This window comes from Clarias gariepinus, chromosome 27, assembly GCF_024256425.1.
Source record: "Clarias gariepinus isolate MV-2021 ecotype Netherlands chromosome 27, CGAR_prim_01v2, whole genome shotgun sequence".
Lineage (NCBI taxonomy): Eukaryota > Metazoa > Chordata > Actinopteri > Siluriformes > Clariidae > Clarias > Clarias gariepinus.
The window spans coordinates 2,112,874-2,133,580 of NC_071126.1; the positions used below are offsets into that span (position 1 = coordinate 2,112,874).

The 20,707-nt window shown below is 37.8% G+C and overlaps 2 protein-coding genes across 2 annotated transcripts; both read right to left on the bottom strand.

Moving 5' to 3' along the window:
• Positions 1 to 1,184: 1,184 nt before the first annotated feature.
• Positions 1,185 to 10,187, bottom strand: LOC128514838 (cytochrome P450 2J2-like). The gene is made up of 9 exons (XM_053488728.1): positions 9,964 to 10,187; positions 8,510 to 8,672; positions 8,170 to 8,319; positions 5,712 to 5,869; positions 2,300 to 2,476; positions 2,058 to 2,199; positions 1,703 to 1,890; positions 1,444 to 1,585; positions 1,185 to 1,361 (listed from the first exon to the last, which is right to left on the bottom strand). The coding sequence occupies exons 1-9, from the start codon at positions 10,144 to 10,146 to the stop codon at positions 1,186 to 1,188; spliced, it is 1,479 nt and encodes a 492-aa protein (XP_053344703.1). The 5' UTR covers positions 10,147 to 10,187; the 3' UTR covers position 1,185.
• Positions 10,188 to 13,743: 3,556 nt separating this feature from the next.
• Positions 13,744 to 17,868, bottom strand: LOC128514837 (cytochrome P450 2J2-like). Its single transcript, XM_053488727.1, has 9 exons — positions 17,638 to 17,868; positions 17,170 to 17,332; positions 16,148 to 16,297; positions 15,857 to 16,014; positions 14,909 to 15,085; positions 14,658 to 14,799; positions 14,322 to 14,509; positions 14,073 to 14,214; positions 13,744 to 13,962 (listed from the first exon to the last, which is right to left on the bottom strand). The coding sequence occupies exons 1-9, from the start codon at positions 17,818 to 17,820 to the stop codon at positions 13,787 to 13,789; spliced, it is 1,479 nt and encodes a 492-aa protein (XP_053344702.1). The 5' UTR covers positions 17,821 to 17,868; the 3' UTR covers positions 13,744 to 13,786.
• Between the last annotated feature and the right edge of the window lie 2,839 nt (positions 17,869 to 20,707).

A 20,707-nucleotide genomic window follows, 5' to 3' on the forward strand; every position in this document is an offset into this window, starting at 1 on the left:
CACCGAGCCTGGTGAAGATGAAGCAGGAACACGAAGCGTTAGTACAGATCCATTTTTAGGAGCAGCTTCCTAGTAAAACCTGCTTTATATTGACCCGCGTTTATAAAGCAGTCTGGTGAAAAATGATTAGTGCAAACATGAACGCATTTAGGTAAATCGGCGGGGACGTTAGCTTTAAAAACAAAATTCAGCCACTGCATCCTCAGTGGCTCAGATAGTGAATGACGACTGCTGTGTTCGCTATTACACCCAACAACTGTACAACACACTCGCTTAGGCGACATTTCACTCCAGCGGCGAAAAACAATGGCCGACAGCTTCTTCTCACTCGGGGCGGGTCTTTGCTAAAACACCAGTGTCAATCAACTATAGTAGGAGCGGCCTCTTGTGGTGTGGCGTCACAGTGACAGGCATTTGCGATTGGCCTGATTTCATAAGGGGCATGTTATTGTAATAAATGAAAAGAAAATCACTGGGCGGCTCTTTATCATCGTAGAGTGGTTGTGTACACACTCCCCTAACACACAGTTCAGTCCAAACAGCTTAAAAAGGTGCATGTAGGCCTGTATGACCCCTTTAAGTAGAACATAGCTGTTAGGACAGATAATTGGTGTCAAGACAGGCTTTATAACAACAGGAACCTTAAAGACATATACATTTGTGTATGGGCTTTTAGTGTGGGGTTACACATGTGTGGTGTGGTCTGGTTGTGTGGGTGAAATTCAGCTGGACCTCCATGTTTAGCTCATCTTCAGAACAAGAGGAGACTGTAAAGCACTGCAACAGAGAGGTGAACAACAGAAACAGCTCCATACGAGCCAGGTGCTCCCCCAGGCATGCTCTCCTACCTGCATAACATAAATTAGATGTCCTATTTTAAGTATTACTGTTTACTAGTGTTAATTTTTTATTTAAGAGCTGGTTCAAGGGGAGGGTTTGGGGGAGGGGGGTGACATCCCCTCCTCAAATATGAATCAGTATATAATGTTTGGGTATTTTAGTCTAGTTTTAGTTAATAAAAATGTAACATTGGCACTGGTTAGTAGCAAATTTGGCTCAGTGGAATAGGACACTTAGATTAGATTAGATACAACTTTATTGTCATTGTGTGAAGTACATGTACAGAGCCAATGAAATGCAGTCTGTATGGTACATTCCCACGCAATTATATTTAAGTACAGGCTCTTAGCGTGGGGTCACACACATGCGGTATGGTCTGGGTGCATACGTAAAGCCCAGCTGTCCCTCCAAGCTTAGCTCATCTCCAGGACAAGGGGAGATAGTAAAGCACTGCAACAGAGAGGTGAACAACAGAAACAGCTCCATACGAGCCAGGTGCTCCCCCAGGCATGCTCTCCTACCTGCATAATGCATAAATGAGACATCTTACTGTATTTTAATTATTACTGTTAACATTTCTTCCTTCTTTGTATTATGTTTTACCTGCTGAAAAGGGAAGGAAAGCATCCTTCTTTAGGAACTGGCCATGGTTATCTAGAAAGTGTTCTGGGTTAAACGTGTCCGGTGTTGCCCACTCATTATTGTCATTAAGCACAGATGACAAGTTTGTAATCACAGTCGTGCCCTAATAATAACAGATAAAATTATTTTTATTTGTATATATGTATTTGTGTATGCACAAATACATATATAATTATTATACATATATTATTATTATTTTATCTGATGAGAAATGTTAAACCTTTGGTATGGAGAATCCACCCAGTACAGTATCTTTAGACGCCATCTTAGGGAAACCCAGTGGAAAAATATTGGCCATCCTTTGAATCTCATGAACAACAGCTTCAGTGTAGGGCATGTTGGTTTTGTCAGCCATGCTGGCCTGGCGTGACTGGCCAATTACTTTGTCTATCTCTGCTTGTACATTTTCTGGAAAAATAAGACAATAATAATATTTTGCAAAACAGTTGTACAGTAAATTTAAATGGTCAAGACTGTATTTATACACTGTATTTATACACCCTCTTTCGTTTCAGTCTCTTTCTCCATCGTCCTCTATAAATTCTAAATTATGATGTTCATGAATTGACATTTACTCTGTATCCCAGGATACTTCATCATGAAGAGAAGACCCCAACGCAGTGTAGTGGCTACACTTTCTCTCCCTGCTTCGAACAAGTCCATTATTGAAATCAGTAATGTCTCGATGTTAAATCCAGCATCAGGATCATTCTTTTTCTAAATTGCTCAAGAAGACAAGACATTAAACATTGACTAGTTATTCACCTTTTTTTCACATCCATAGATAATGTACACATTGCTAATGTCTTAAACAAACCTTTTCCATTTCTAGCAAGAAACTGTCAATGTAGTCCCGAGCAGTTGAGGGATCCCAGTCCTCCTTGTGTTGTCTTAGTTCTTCTTTACAGAACTCCAGTATTTTTGTGTAGTTGGCAAAAATTTTCTTATGGGGGCCAGGAATGTATTCAAAAAGATGAGGAAAGGTATTATACAGCTAACACACACCACAGAGGACAGAAAAACAAGAGAGCTGTAAATATATATACAATACAATGATACAATGATCAGCTATAACATTAAACCACCTCCCTAATATTGTGTGGGTCCCATTGTGCACCAAAACCACACCCACTGCCAATCCGTGACAGAATAATTCGGACAACATAGACTCAGCAGATCTACAGTAGGACAACAGTACCACCTTGGAGGCACAGGGCTCCCTCCTTGGTGAAGACCAAGGAGAGATTCAGCAGGTTAATCAAAATCAAAACCTGAAATCTATGGAGGGCACCCTCACTGCTCTCACTTCCTGGATAGAACAGCTGCAGGCCCCATCACCCCCAGCTCCAGTCCGAGTTTCGCCTTCCCCTGTCAGAGAACCTCGCCTGCTGCCCCCTCAATCATACAGTGAAGAACCTGGTACCTGCCGATCTTTCCTTCCTCAGTGTTCATTGTTTCTTGAATTGCAAGCCTTAACATTCCCCACCTAACATTCCAAGATAGCGTAAGTTATCACCCTCCTCTCTGGAAGAGCATGGGGAACGGCGCTTTGGGACGCCGATAATCCCTGCTGCACTAATTACAAAACTTTTACTGAGATGAAAAGAATCTTTAACTGCTCACTTTCAGGACGAGAGACAGCAGGGCAGATGCTAAGACTCGTCAGGGAACATGTTTAGCCTATGATTATGCCATTGAGCTCTGCACTCTGGCAGCTCTTGTGGATGGAATAATTGTGCCATGTTTGATGTATTTTTTTTAACGGACTGAGTGAGGCCATCAAGGATGAGTTGATCTCTCGAGAGCACTCTACAGACCTAAATGGGCTAATGGATGTAGCAGGCCGCATCGATGCGTGCCTCCGACTTAGACGTTGTGAACACACTCAACCCCTGGTATAAACCAGATCTTACCCACACACACACAAACTACCGCCCCCTATTACCCGCCCCCCCCCCTTCTGGGCCTATGCAGGTTGACCAGACCCAGATCTCTCCCGAGGAGCACCAATGTTGGCGGAATAAGGAAGCCTGCTTCTACTGTGGCCGAGTAGGCCATTTCCGCCTTTAGTGCCCTTTAAAATTTACATTTACATTTAGGCATTTGGCAGACGCTCTTATCCAGAGCGACTTACATTTTTTATCTCATTACACATCTGAGCAGTTGAGGGTTAAGGGCCTTGCTCAAGGGCCCAACAGTGGCAACTTGGTGGTTGTGGGGTTTGAACCTGGGATCTTCCGAACCGTAGTCCAATGCCTTAACCACTGAGCTACCCCTGGCCCTGGCCCAATAAGATGCCCCCCAATGAAACTGGGTGTCTTGGAGGGTCATTCTCAAGGAAACCTCATAGGTCAATGCTACCCGTCATGATCGTCTGGAACAACCAAACCCAACCACTCAAGGCTCTCATTGATTCTGAATCTTACCAGAACCTGATCTGTGTCGTTACTGCAAGGAAGCTGGGGCCCCTTTTCTGACCCTATACAACCCCCTGTCTATCCAGGCGTTTGATGGGAGTTCTCTACCACCATTACTCATCACACACCCCTAGTCACTTTAAGAATATCAAGTAACCACGTGGATACTATCTCCTTTTTCAACTGTCGTCCTTGGGACTCCATGGCTGGTTAAACATAACCCCAACATTGACCGCCGGCAAGTTTTCAGTAAGGCACGTGCCCTCTCTCTGCTACCCCACAGACCCTATGACTGTTCCATTGACCTCCTCCCAGGTACTACCCCTCCAAGGGGACGTTTAAACTTCCTTTCTGCCCCAGAGAGAGAGAGGCTACGAACAAATACATCACTGAATCAGGAATCATCCGAATTTCCCCATCTGGTCAGGATGCAAGAGGTGGATGAATGGAAGACCACCTTCAATACCCCTACTGGTTACTACGAGTACCTAGTGGTTCCTTTTGGGCTAACACACTCAACCCCTGGTAAGAAACAGATCATTGTTATCTCTGGTTAATGGTAGACACAGATGTTCATAATTTATGTGTGGCTTCCCAGCTTTTGCCATATGGAAGCTGGCACCATTCAAAGCTTCTTGTGCTTGTGCAAGAAACAACAATTCATTATGGACTTGGACTGCTTCAGTTTCTCATTTCTACTAAGAAAAAAATCAACTGGTTTGTCTTTCACCACGGGTGACTGGTGGAAAGATTCTATTTGAGATGTGATTCGCTCATGGGTTCTTTGCTAAACACCTTACCCCATTTCATACACTCCTCTGTCCTGCCCCTGCTGAGTCCAAATTTGATGTAACTCAAGTCGTAATTCCTCACTGCTTTATGCTTTTGCTGCTAGAGATTGCTGTGGATGCTTTACAAGCACTGCTACAGTTGGGTGGGATTCACTGTCATCCAGTTCTGTTTCCACAGTAAAATATTCCCAACACTTCTCTTCATAATACTATCCATTTTAAGCAAAGATTGACGTGTGTTCAAACCACCATTTTTGCTTCTCCAAATTGCATATAAGGTGATAATTAAGGATGAATATTTAATAATAATGATTATAAAATGTGGCTGGTGTTGTGGCGGGGGGCTGCATGTTTTTCATGGCATTACTGTATGTAACTTTTTTCTGTGTATTATTAGACCATAGCACCATAGTTTGAAAGTCTAAGCTTTAGGTTCTGTAATTTGCAATGTGATGATTTTATTTCTCTCTCTGTCTCTCTCTCTCTCTCTCTCTACATATATACTGTAGACCAGATGGGCTAGACATCTCGCCCTATGCACATCAGTGAGCCTTGGGGGATCCATGGCTCTATTGCTGGTCCATCAGTCCTGCTTAGGACAAGTCTTGGTGGGTACTAGCCACTGCATACCAGGAATCCCTTACAAGACCTGCTGTTTTAAAGGTGTTCTGACTGAGTAATCTAGCTATCACAATTTGGCCCTTGTCAGAGTCAATAAGACCTTTACACTTGCTCATTTGTCTTGCTTTCAACACAACAATTTTGAGAACAGAGTGTTAATTTGCTCCCAACTATAGCCCAACCCTTGACAGGGGCCACTGTAACAACATAATCAATGTAATTTATGTCAGTGGTTTAAAAATCGTCTGATCAGTGCATCATATAATAATGCAAGACACAATAAGCTGGTCAAAACAAAAATGCCAAATTGAATATTTCATAAAAGATAACCCAGGAAATGACTTTAATAAAAATTTTAATTGTTACATTTTCTTTAAGAGCAGAATTTTTGCCTACTGACCTGGGATTGAACAGAACCCACCAAAAGGACAGATTCGGCACTAAAATGCAGGACATTCAGAAAATTCTCATCGTGGTATTCAAAGCGATGGCCAAAAACTACTGCAGAAATGACATTTGAGACTGCATTGTTTAGGAGAAACTGAGGATCAAAAGGACCTACAGAAAAAAGACAAAAACATATGCTTTGTAGATTATATTCATACTTTAGTAGTGTTTGTCTATTTAAAATCTGTTTTATACATAAATTGGTATGTATCAAATTAGGTACTTAATATTGTCTTTAGGTGAAAAGGGCTCCCTATGGATGAGGACATAATAATAATTAAAAAAAACATAATAAACCCTTATAAACATGCTTGACCTTAACCTCTGTCAGCTGTCTAACTATAGAGCAATATTAAATTAAAATGAAATCTCCCCTTTATCTCCAATATCTTTGACAAATGTATCAGTTAGGATACTAAAAAAGTAAAAAAAGACAGCCCTGGATAAAAGTGGTAAAGTCCTCTTACTGGCCTCTGACCAAGATTGCCTGCGTTACTTGACTTTAGTACAGCTTCATGAAACGTATCAGTCAGGATTTAGGCCTAATCACAGCACAAAGACAGCCCTGGTTAAATTAGTAAATGACCTACTACTGACCTACCTGCTTGCATTGCTTGGCCTTAGTACAGAAGTTTACGAACACCCCACTCCTGACAAAGGCTTTATTTGACTGATACAGTGGCTCACAGTTATATGTCCCAGTAAAGCCAGATAAAAGACACCAGCTTATTAAAGTTGAGGAATTTGTTAAGAACATTAGACACGCTATTAAAGTGTTTACTAGTGTGTTTCAGTGTTTAACTCTAGACTGAAAGCCTGTTGATTTAGCTAAGCCTTTTGGAAATAGTTTTGTATTAACAGGCTCGTATTCCAAAACACTCGTATACCAAATTTAATTTTCCCATAAGAAATAATGGAAACGCAAATTATTCATTCCATGGCCAAAAAAATAAATACATAAAAATAATTAACACAAATTATTAAGTAAAAAATAAAACACATTTACCCGCACTTTTACCTTTTTGGTTTTGTTATTTTGTTTTCGGATATGTTAATTTGGTTTTGAATCTGTTCATTTGTTTTCCGTTTTGTTAATTTGTATTGCACTTCTCGGCCAGTCAGATACAAACCGGAAAAGGTAGGTATAGTTTGCGAATGAAATGCTTACCACTGATTGGACGAGACATCTGTCAGTCAAGATATACAGGAAGTAGGAACTTGTTTCTTTATCTTTGTTTCTTGTGTGTTCTGCTTCACTTTAAACTATGATGGCCGTGAAGTGCAAAAAAATTTGCAAAACTGACATCAGGGCCACCGTAAAAACACCATATTTGAAACCACAGTAATGTTTGCACATTCATACACACACGAATCTACCGCTACTACAGTACTTCCTGTATATCTTGAGTGACAGATGTCTTGTATAAAAACGTATATAGAAACTTTCTTTCTACTTGTATATATTGTTTATCCATTGTAAATTTATAATTATAGTTACTAGCAATCTGTATATTATGCCCACACAATATCATTCTGTAATAGTTACTGTACCCATAGCTTCTCCCGTAGAACTTAGAACTTATACCTTTATCCTGCACTTTCTGCTAATTGCACTTCTGGTTAGACCTAAACTGCATTTCATTGCCTTGTACATGTACATGTGTAATGACAATAAAGTTGAATCTAATCTAATCTAATCTAATCTAAATTTTTACAGTGAATCAATATGTTTGGATTCTGTCTTCCCCACTCTCATTAATTTACTTTTCAAGAGCTCGCATGTTTGTGTTTTCTTCTGGCTTTCCCTTTCAGTTATTCTGTCATAGTTAGTCACCACATTTACATTAAACTTATACATTTAGCATACCAATAGCATATCTAGCTACTTTTTAGCATACTGTTAGCATATCTAACTGCTTTCTCTCAATCTCTCGCCCTTTCTCTTTCTTCTGTCGATCTCCACATGGCACTCCTGAGTTACCAGTTATCCTGACCCCTTATGCCTTCCAGACCAGTCTGGCACATTGTGATAAACATTGTTTCCCATTACATTGGCCCCTTTGCCTCATAGGACACAGATAAACCAGGAACTGATACAGTGTATGGTCATAATATCACCCAAATGAGGTTGGGTTCCCTGTTGAATTTGGTTCCTTTCAAGGTTTATTCCTATTGTCATCTCAGGGAGTTTTTCCTTGCTCTCAGGTTGCTTATCAGGGACAATAATAAGTTATAGTTATAGTCTATACTTTTTGTCCTGTTCTTTTTTAGTTTTTATATTCTGTAATGCTGCTTAGTGACAATGACTATCAAACCACTATACAAATAAATTTGAATTGATTTGAGTTGAATTGAAATGACCCTGAACCTGAAGAATTTCTTTACTAATAACTTTCGGAGTAGCCACTTACCCTGTTCTGCTTCGAAAGCATCACAAAGAAAGTTGCTCTCCTGCTGGATTCTCAACTCTAGGGTCTTCCTTCCCTCACCAAAGTGCCGTAGGTGTGTGATGACAAACTTCCTCTGGTTTTTCCACAGGTACCCATTGCTGAGAGCTATAGCTTCAGATCATGGCACAGCAAGTTTCAGTGTATCCAAATAGGTTATATTTATAGTTGATAAAAAATTATGTAATGCATGTAAAATATTATAAACAGTAGCAATAAATAAAGTAAATAAATAAATAAAAAATAAAATAAATTGTATCGGAAATGCTTGAATTCTAAATGCTTGAATGATTATTATACTTGCCAAGTCCTTTAAAGACTTTGTGAAAGAGAGGGATAACAGGACGATCTGTAAAGCTGTCCATCTGAGTAACAAGAGCCTCCTTCAACATTTTATGTCCAGAGATAAATACAGTTTTCTCACTGCCCCAACGTAGGCTAAAAACATCTCCATACTTCTCAGCAAGCTTAGTTTAAATAAACATAAGTAACATAAGAAATAGTGAAAAGTACTGGTTCAGATAATATAGTATATAGTTTAAATTTTCTAATTTTCTAATTTATATAATATTAGTATAATAAATAATAATAAAAAATTGAGCTTGAATATGAATCCTTTTTATTAGTTTGAATCGAAATCTTTTTGTTGAACAGTTTTCAATTACTTTTTCTGGCTACATTTAACAGAAAAAACACAGTATACAAATATAATTTCTCTTTTCAAGACTTAAAATAATTAATTAGTGTTGGGTGTAACACAGTAAAACGAGCATAATTCGTTCTGGAAGCGGGCTCGTATTACAAAACACTACACCAAATTTCATTTTCCCGTAAGAAATAATGGAAACTCAAATTATTCGTTTTACAGCCTAAAAAAAAATACATAAAAATAATCAATACAAAATATTAAGTAAAAATAAAACAAATTAACCTGCACTTTACTTAAAAAAAAGTAAAAATAAATCGGCGGCAGGCGATGTGTGTTTGTGTATGTGTAGCTAGTCACACACACACACATACTGTATGGGGCGGGGGCGGGCCTGGAGGAAACCCACCAAGCACAGGGAGAACATACAAACGCCATGCACACAGAGACGGGAATCAAGCCGGGCATCAAACCCGGACCCTGGAGGTGCAAGGCGACAGTACTAACCACTACACTACTATGCTTGCTACGCAATTTCCGTTTCCGTAACCACAGCAATTCTGTGAAAGCATAATTTTATCACACTAGGGAGCTAAAAGTTACATTGCTAAGCATTCAGATTTTACTGTTAAGAAACTACTAAGAATACGTTTATACTAATTGATGAATACAAACCTAAATCAAATTATCAAAACCCATCAAAATTCAGACTTGGACATCAGCATGGTCCCATGTATTTTTTAATAAAGACAGCAAAACAATATTTAAATTTTCAAAATCAAATATACAAGGGTCAGGGTGGACATTTTTAAGCATTTTGGGCAGACAATAAAAGAATATAAGCACACAGCCTGGCTGTGTGATGATTATTAAAGGCCTGACTAAAACAACATGCAAAAAAAATCACAAAAGAGTTTTCATTTTCTGCAATGGAAAAGCACTTTAAACAGTTACTTTTCTCAGAAGGTAATGCAGTAACGTAACTGATTACTTTTTGTCAATGTAACTGACAGTAATTTTGTAATGTAATTAGTTACTTTTAAATTAATTAATACCAAAGAAATAACAAAACAAAAAAATATACATATATTAAAGCAATATTTTTAGCTTACCTTGTCGATCATTCTGAAGTCAAGCCTAGTGAAAATGTTCCCCACAAAAGGTAGGGCCCATGGTCCTGGTGGAAAATTGGATGGATTTTGATTCTTGATCACATCAAGAAGTAGTAGAAAAAGAAAAAATCCTATAAGCAAACTCTTAAAATCAAGGTATTCCACTAAGTATTGTAAAAACATTGCAGTGTTTTTAAGGATTCTGGAGGTATTCTGGTTGTATGTCTGCTCCTGTTTGTAAAGCTTTCTGTACTTTGTATGTTTGTCGTTTTAGGTTGTGACCCATGGACTAGAGCACATGGAGACGATTACGTATGCGGTTATAATTCCTATAAACATGCAAAGGTGGATAGTAACTAAGTAAATTTACTTTGTTACTGTACTTAAATACATATTTCAAATATCTGTACTTGAATTTTGAGCTTAAACCATAATTGTCGCAAAGTAGTTTCACACAATCAAAAGAAATCAAAAGAAAATTATGAAAATTTGTATAAAATGTGAAAAATGTTTATGACCCTGATGAATAAGCCGAGGGCGTTGGTGGCAACGAAAAACAATAGGAAGAAACCTTGAAAAGAACTCATCCTCATTTGAGGGATAACACATAGCAGGGATTGATCTGCAGTCATACTATGTGTTAGGAGGCTGGAAGTTCAATATAACATTTGATGTCTTTGAGTTAAAATGGTGTCTAGTTTGTTGTTGGAGGCTCAGGTAGATTTTTCCCTTATTTAACATTTGACCTCTTGTAACATTCTCCCGTCAGCAGCTGCAATATTTCCTGTCACTCCTTCACCCGTTCTCTTGTCAGTCTCTGGCATGAGTTTGGGTGTGGAGGGCACCTAGTGAGGCTGGAGTTTAACTTTGGAAGCTATCTCTTTATCATAATCTTTTCTGCGAAGACATATCAACCTCTGGCAGGAGCTTGGTTGGGGAGGCCACCTCTTTGGCCTTTCGCAGTAACTTGATTGTGTATGTTGCTCTGATGGCATCTGATATGAGTTTATACCTGGGTTGACGTATATTAAATTCTAGCATGCTAAGTGTACTTCTTCTTCTTTGTCTTTCGGCTGTTCCCTTTCAGGGGTCGCCACAGCGAATTATCTGCCTCCATCTAACCCTATCCTCTGCATCCTCTTCTCTCACACCAACTAACTTCATGTCCTCTCTCACTGCATCCATAAATCTCCTCTTTGGTCTTCCTCTAGACCTCCTGCCTGGCAGTTCCAACCTCAGCATCTTTCTACCGATATATTCGCAGTCTCTTCTCTGAACATGCCCAAACCACCTCAATCTGGCCTCTCTGACTTTATCTCCAAAACATCTAACGTGGGTTGTCCCTCTGATAAACTCATTCTTAATCCTATCCATCCTTGTCACTCCCAAAGAGAACCTCAACATCTTCAGCTCTGCTACCTCCAACTCTGCCTCCTGTCTTTTCTTCAGCGCCACTGTCTCTAAGCCGTAGAGCATCGCTGGTCTCACCACTGTCCTGTACACCTTACCTTTCATTCTCGCTGATACTCTTTTATCGCACAACACACCTGACACTTTTCTCCACCCATTCCAACCTGCCTGTACCCGCCTCTTCACCTCCTTTTCACACTCTCCGTTGCTCTGGACCGTTGACCCTAAGTACTTAAAATCCTGCACCTTCTTTACCTCTGCTCCCTGTAGCCTCACCGATCCTCCTGGGTCCCTCTCATTTACACACATGTATTCCGTCTTGCTGCGGCTAACCTTCATTCCTCTGCTTTCCAGAGCATACCTCCACCTCTCCAAATTTTCCTCCACCTGTTCCCTGCTCTCGCTACAGAGCACAATGTCATCTGCAAACATCATAGTCCATGGGGACTCCTGTCTTACCTCATCTGTCATCCTGTCCATCACCAGAGCAAACAAAAAGGGGCTTAGAGCCGATCCTTGATGCAGACCCACCTCCACCTTAAACTCTTCTGTCACACCTACAGCACATCTTACCACTGTCTTACAGCTCTCATACATGTCCTGCACCACTCTAACATACTTCTCTGCCACTCCAGACTTCCTCATACAATACCACAGCTCCTCTCTTGGCACCCTGTCATACGCTTTCTCTAAATCTAAAAAGACACAATGCAACTCCCTGTTACCTTCTCTGTACTTCTCCGCCAGCATCCTCAAAGCAAATAATGCATCTGATGTACTTTTTCTAGGCATAAAACCATATTGCTGCTCACAAATGCTCACCTCTGCCCTTAACCTAGCTCCAGAATAATGAATCATATACCCGATGTTTGCTATTTGGAACAACTAATTTTGTACTAAGTGCATTTAAGTTTTAATTAAATTATACAAAAGCACAATTTTAAGTGCATTAAGTGTACTTTTGTGTGTACTTAAAGTGGAACAACTTTAAGAATACTTGGTTCACTTGAAATATATGGTTTGTTAATTAATGAAATTAAAGTATCTATTTAATGTATGTAATTTAAGTATGTTAAAACAATTTTTACTGTGTTACAAATGCACAAGTAATATACCATAAATTTATTCTTTTAGCAGCGGTAGCATGCTTCTGGCCAAATACAAAAAAGTACCCTTGGTGGTCAAGCCATCACCACAGCAAACTATCCAATCCACACACAACATCAGACAGATTTTTCACCCAATGCCCTTTCTGGCACATTCCTCCAATTTTTCTTTTTTTTTTTTTTACCCAGGCTTGGGACAGGAAACCACCAACAGTAGGACTTGAACCTGGATCGTCAGATTCCCCCTGAATCAACAACATAGTGCCTTGGCCAACTGGGCCAACTCTCCATTTTTGTTGCTGTTAATAACCACTTTATTAAAGGGTTTTAGGACCATTTACAAATGCTAAGTGCAATTCCTATACTATAACATGTTTTTGAAAAACACATTACATCACAATGACAAGGCAGATTTTGTTCATGAGTTTAACAGATTTAATTTGCAAAAGGTTACAAAAAAATAAAAACAAAAAACAAAGTTCAAAGTACAATAGTTACTCTAGTCCAGCTGTTTTATTTAATGTTGCAATGTTAAAATATATAATTAGTAAATAAGCTAAAGGCTAAAAAATATAGGTTTCTTACATGTTTTTTTGCTGGACAAAGTTTATAAAAGTTTGTAAAGTGAGACCTCTGGTACACATGTTGTAATATAATTTTCTATCTGTTGAGCTATTTGGAGGGCGCAACTGAATATACAGTATATCTTACACTGAAAATAGTTTACACTGTTCAAACATACATATGCTGCCTGCAGTAGATATTTGCTTCAAAAGCATTATGTTGTGAAAAACATGATATTAGAAAATTTGTGTTTCTTGTTCCTTAATTTGCTATTATGTAAAGATATTTAGTTTTATTCATTTATTTTATTATTTTATTATTTGGAAATTTCAGAATTTGTACATTATTTCATCATTTTGTCTGACTGCTTACATAATTTCAAAAAAATAAAACAAAATAAATCGGACATTACAATGAAACAATACTCAGTACTTGAGTAGTTTATTTTTTACCAAATACTTTTTTACTCTTACTTGAGTAGTATTTTGGATGACTACTTTTTACTTTAAAATTGAGTAATACTATTTTGAAGTACAGATACTCTTACCTGAGCAAAATTTTTGGCTACTCTGCCCACCTCCGACCAACACTACACATTCAACCTGGCTGAGCTATATATATATATATATATATATATATATATATATATATATAGTAATAATAACAATTAATAATAGCAGTATTTTAGATGCCATCTTGGGAAAGCCCAGAGGTACAACTGTGTATTTTGTATGCATGGGCTCTTATCGTGGGGTAACACATATGCGGTATGATCTGGGTGCATATGTAAAACCCAGCTGGCCCTCCAAGCTCAGATCATCTCCAGGACAAGGGGAGATAGTAAAGCACTGCAACAGAGAGGTGAAGAAGAGAAAGAGCTCCATCCGAGCCAGTTGCTCCCCCAGGCATGATCTTCTACCTGCGTAATGCATAAATGCGATGTTATTTTAAGTATTACGGTTAACTTTTATTCCTTTTTTGTATTAACAGTTTGTCAGGCATCCATTCAGTATTTTATGTTTGCTTTACCTGCTGAAAATGGAAGGAAAGCATCCTTTTTCACAAACTGGCCTTGATTATCCAGAAAGTGCCCTGGGGTAAACGTGTCCGGTGTTGCCCACTCGTTCTTGTCATTAAGCACAGACGACAGGTTTGTAATCACAGCTGTGCCCTAATAATGAGAAGAAAAAAAAATATCTTTGACACTGTGAATACATACATATACATAATTATTATAAATTGTTATTATTACTATTTATCTGATGATAAATGTTAAACCTTTGGTATGAAAAATCCACCCAGTACAGTATCTTTAGAGGCCATCTTGGGAAAGCCCAGAGGTACAATATTGCCCATCCTTTGAACTTCATGAACAACAGCTTCAGTGTAGGGCATGTTGGTTTTGTCAGCCATACTGGCCTGGCGTGACTGTCCAATCACTTTGTCTATCTCTGCTTGTACATTTTCTGTAAAAATAAGACAATAGTATGATTTTTGCAAAAATGCTGTTAAGCGAATTAGATGTATCACTGTATTTTTTAGACTTAACAGATTCTCTATGTTCTTCAAATACTGCGTTATAATGTTCAAGAATTGACATATGCATTTGTTTACTTTGTATCTCAGGATACTTCATCATGAAGAGAAGACCCCAGCGGAGTGTAGTAGCTGCACTTTCTGTCCCTGCTTCAAACAAGTCCAGCATCGCAATCGATAATGTCTCAACATTAAATCCAGCTTCAGGATCATTCTTTTTCTATATAACGCAGAAAAGTCAAGAGTTAAACATTTTCTGTGATTGTTTTTTTTTTTTTCTTTTTTTTTAAACCCACAGACAATGTGCATATTGCTAATATCTTTAGCACCTTTTCCATTTCTAGAAGGTAACTGTCAACGTAATCCCGAGGATTTGAGGGATCCCAGTCCTCCTTGTGTTTTCTTATTTCTTCTTTTAAGAAGTCCAATATTTTTGCATAGTTGCCAAACATCTTCTTATGGGGACCAGGAACGTATTCAAAGAGACGAGGGAAGGCATTATACAGCTACCAGACATCACAGTGGACACACAAATAAGAGAGTGGTGAATTTATTTGTGAATAAACTGATCAGCCAACACATTAAAACAATTAACCTAATATTGTGTAGTTCATCTTGTTCCATTAAACTGACTCTGACTCATTAAGGCATGGACACTACAAGACCTCCAAAGGTATGCTGTGGTATCTAGCATTAAGTGTTTAGCAGCAGATCCTCTAGGTAATGTAATTTGCATGGTTAAGCCTTTATATGCCGACTTGCCCAGTACATCCCACCATTCCTTGATTACATTGAGATCTGGGAAATTTGGAGGTCAATTCAACACCTTGAACTTTTTGTCATGTCTGAAGTCTGACCACCTTTGGCAGATGGTGGCCACTTTTGGTAAGTACTAACCACTGCAAACCTGAAACACCTCACATGTTTCGGAGATGCTCCAAACCAATTGTCAAACCATAAAAATCTGGCTCTTGTCAAAGTCACTATCACCCTTTTGCTTGCCCATTTGTATTGCTTTCAATAAATTAATATTATGAACAACCTAGGTTCCTAATATATATTTTTACCTTTGCAGGGTTCCCATTGTAAAAACACACTCAATGTAATTTATGTCAACTGTCAGTGGTTTAAATGTTATGTCTAGTCAGTGTATCACATAATAGAGAATTAAACAAGTAGTTACAAACACAAATGCCTAATGGAGTAATTCATGTAAGATAATCCTGGAAATTATACAAAAATAATTGTCTGTAAGAACAGAATTTCTTGCTACTGACCTGGGATTGATTAGAACCTGCCAAAACAACAGCTTCAACATCCAATCGCAAGATATTCAAAAAATTTTCATCATGGTATTCAAAGCGATGGCCGAAAACTAGTGCTGAGATGATGTTTGAGACTGCATTGTTCAGAAAAAACTGAGGATCAAAAGGACCTAAATGGGCACCAAATGGTTACATATTCAATTTTGTTGTGTATTTCAATTTTAAACTTGTTGAAACATCAGAAAGTACATAATTTGTTAAACCTCCTCAAGAATTTCTTTAGTAATACTGAAGAACACTTACCCTGTTCTGCTCTGAAAACATCACAGAGAAAAATGCTCTCCTGCTGGATGCTCAGCTCAAGGGTCTTCTTTCCTTCACCAAAGTGCCGTAGGTGTGTGATGACAAACTTCCTCTGGTTTTTCCACAGATATCCACTACTGAGAACTACACCTTCAGAACATGGCACAGCAAATCTTAGTACAGTGGAACCTTGGATTGCGAGTAAACCAGTTTGCCAGCGTCTTGCAAGATGAGCAAAATTTTTAATACAATTTGACTTGATAAACAAGCGAGTCTTGATATATATGACTACCAAGTATCATCACGTATCAAGTGGCACGCATGCGCTTCTGTCACAAGATCACAACTGAGCCAATGGTTGTTTTATAAATGAGTTTTTTGATATACAAGCAATCTTCTAGAACAAATTATGCTCGCAAGTTATGAATCCAAGGGTCCACTGTATATCCAATTAGATTAAATTAATAGATGATGTATTTATAGCTGTAAACATTTTTTTTTTTGAATGAAAAATGTTTTGTGAATAAACTGCTATAAAATATTGCAGTTTATTTGCAGCAAGGCTGAATGCTCAAATTTGGTTGGTCAGAAAATGTGCACTATTTTTGTATAAAAGCATTGTCAAAAATGTTTGAATACATTATTGTGTATAGTTCAGTTTATATACAGGAACTTGTCACATACACCAAAAATCCAAAACAAACAATAATCTGATTTTATATAAATAATTGTCAATGTAAAAGTGAATTTATCTATATGCTTACTACAACACTTCTACTGTTTTAACTTAGACAGTTTTGGACTGTATATCATTTTTAGAGTGCATACCAAACAACTGTACATCATCCAAGTATAGTTCTTTATTTTAATTCTCCTGATAATTTTGTATAAAAAATTTGTAATAATAGTGAAAAACATGGAGCGGTTACCCACTGAGTAAAGCAAACATGCTCCCCTGCACATGTTACTATTATTATTATTATTATTATTATTATCATCATTATTATTATTTTTATACTTGCCAAGTCCCTTATAGACTTTGTGAAAGAGGGGGACAACAGGACGATCTGTAAAGCTGTCCATCTGAGTAACGAGAGCCTCCTTCACCATTTTATGTCCAGAGATATACACAGTTTTCTCACTGCCCCAACGCAGGCTGAAAACATCTCCATACTTCTCAGCAAGCTTAGTTTATATAAACACAAGTAACAGGGAATGAATAACAGAGTTGAAAGTACAATTCGAGAGTGAAAATTAATGGTTCAGTGAATATATAAAGTAAAAAGATTTTGAGCTTCAACTTTATTCTTAAAACATCATATTTTTGACTTAAAATTATTTTGTGTGAAGGATAGTGAGGAGTTTTTTTTTTCTTTCTCGCTACAGTTAGTAAAAAAAGGATTTTTATATATCCTTAATCCTTGCAATGATAAAAAACAAACAAAAAAAAAAAAACCAAGTAAAATGTGAAAGCAATTCTTTTCACCCACCTTGTCTATTGTTTTAAAGTCAAGCCCAGTGAAAATGTTCCCCACGAAAGGTAGGGGCCATGGTCCAGGTGGAAAATTGGAGAGATTTTTATTTTTGATGATATCAAGAAGTAGTAAAAAGAGAAAAAACCCTATAAGCAAACACTTAAAATCAAGGTATTCCACTAAGCAGTGTAAGAACATTGCTGTGACTTCTGAAGGTCCTGGTTGTGTGTCTGCTTGTTGTGTGTGAAGCTCTCTGTACCGTGTCTGTTTTGTTTAAGCTCTTGACCCATGGACTGGAGCAGAGGGAGGCGATTATGCATGCTGCTCTGAATTCCTGGAAACATGTAACATAATACCTCTTATCTGTAATTTTTCCCCATTTTCTTTACTGATAAGTAGTTTACATGCTTGTGTATTTACACATGTACACACACACACAAGTTGTTATTCAGTTGTTATTTACATTCCTTTGAGTTTCTGGTCCATGTTAAAATGATTACTGTACATTTGTCTGCTGTACATGCACACTGCACATCTGGTCTGTTGAATTCAGACTTGGTAACTGGACAGGCCAGTGATGTAGAAATAATCATTGTCATGTAAAATTAACCATTTCAAGCTTGGAGCTAAGATAAATGCTATTGAACACTGTAGAAAATAAACCGTACATTTTAAGGGGGAAAAAAACAGCAGCTGTGGTTGATAAAAAATATGGTAGCAATGTTATTAGTTGTATGGGATTGTACTCATTATACTGTATATTTTACAGATTTTAATTGTTTTCGTTACGGTTTATAACTGTCAACATGTTTAAGTTGGTAAAAAAAACAGTTTATACTCGTCAAATTCTAAGGTTTACATTGTAACAATTACAGTTCATAAACATCTTTTTTACAGCACACAACTGTCTAAAGATTTTTGTTGTAACTATTACGGTTAAAACCTATAATTATTTCACAAAGCAGACAAGAAATTTCATGACTGAGTGGTATAGGCTGTTGTTAATGCCGTGGCCAGAAAAGGGCAGAAAATAGTCGCAGAGGGGTGTTTTTGAACAAACAAGTCTTTATTCAGGATATAACTAAAACAGGACTCTTAAAGAAACAAAACAATCAAAGAAAAAAACACTTAAATTATACTACCCATAACTGACCCATACCCAGGCTAGAGGACAAGACAAAAGACATGAGCATTATACTGAAATACATAAAATATAAGCACTATGTTGAGACACATGCTTAAGGACGAAACAGCATGGAGCTGAAAACGGGGATGAGAGACTCAGAGAGACACGAGACAGGACTAGAGACGCCTAGCTACACTTACCAAATAGCTAAACACTAAAGGCTAAGGACACAGAAGCACAGGGGCTAGGCTAAGGGGGACACACAGGGGCTAGGCTAAGGGGGACACAGAGAGGCTAACTACTTACCTATTTTCTAACTCACAACACCGAATCAGCTCCACACACACATGAACACTATAGACTCACATATGAACACACTTAGCCTGGGGACATGCTTAGTAGTTATGGGATAACATGAACTACAAAATAACAATAAAAAATAAACCAACATATAAACAAAGAAAAACAATACACAAAGCACAAAAAATGTTTCCCAGACTAATCAGCTCTTATTGAAGATTTACCGACCTACCTCGGTTCAGGTGTGCTCCCGCATCACCTGACCGAGGTGCCTTCTGGGAAACTGAGTCTGCAAAACAAAAACTACAAAGGGCTAAACAGTGCCCTCTAATAGCCACTCCTTACAGGAAACGATTTAAATTAAGGAAAAACTATTTAATATGTAAATGCTGTTGGACTATTTTTAATTATAAATTACCACAGAGGATTCGTTTAGCAATTCTGTGAAAGCCTCATTTTATTACACTGGGAGCTAGAAGAGATACACTGTAAACCCTAATGCTCAAAGTAATTAAACATATTGAGTACTGTTAACTTAAATAATTACAATTATTTTAAATTAATAGACCTTGATAAGTATTTAGAACTTTTTGGTATTTATGAGTTTGTAGAAATTACCCTTTTTAGGTTAGCTGAACAAATTTGATATTTTAAGTATCTGTAAATACTTAAGTAACTAGTTAAGACTAGTGATTTTGTGTCTGCCGTCATCAGGACAATAAGGAACTGGTGGAAAGAAATAAAAGTCAGGAAAGATCATGGAGTTAGAACAGGACCCCAAACTTTTGAGCGGTAGTGTATATTTGCTTTGGATGTTCCAAGTTGCAAATATGATGTGCTTGTAACCCACCCAGTGCCGCAGCAAAAGTAGCCATGTGCTGACTACCAATGGCGTGGCACCAGCTTTCCAGCCAGCCACCGCTGCAGTATTGGATCCCAAAGGCACCCTATAGGCCTAACACATGTTATCAACCCAATGGCACTATGAGACAACTATGGAAAGAAAGCCAAAAAGCCAAAGTATGCTACTCTGTTGCATGTTGTTATTTAAATTCCTTATAGATTTTGATTCATATTAAAATGATTGCATCATATAATTACTGCAAATTCATGCTACACACTTAGTTCGATGTACAATAATTCACTGTCATGTACATAAAGCCTTGTTTAAGATGAGGTGTCCTATGTTACTTGACACATTAGATTTGTCACTAAAGATTTTATAAAAGCAAATACATGCATATAAGTGCAGAACAGTGTTAAAAGTTATAATCCAGAGACAGGCACAAGTGCATGTCACGTGCAAACAAGTGACTGGTAATCTGAACATTATTATTAATTTTTTGTATTATGCTATGTATAAAAACTGCAAACGGTGTAGGGAACAATAGCATATGTTTTATGATGATATCAGTTTTTGTTTCAATAAATATTTAATATTTAATGTCTGTAGTGTAAAATACACATCAGCAGCGACAGGTTCCCAAGGTGCTTTTGTTACCATGATAATGCACGGAGGAAGTGACGTCAGCGCTGGTGTCTTCGCAGGGTGTTCTGAATTATGGAGTTTTGTCAAGAGAAGTTCCCCTTACCGACTTCCACTGCAAATGAAGCAGAAAGTAGAGAGCATGGAATGAACTTTAAAATTAACTGTCGAGG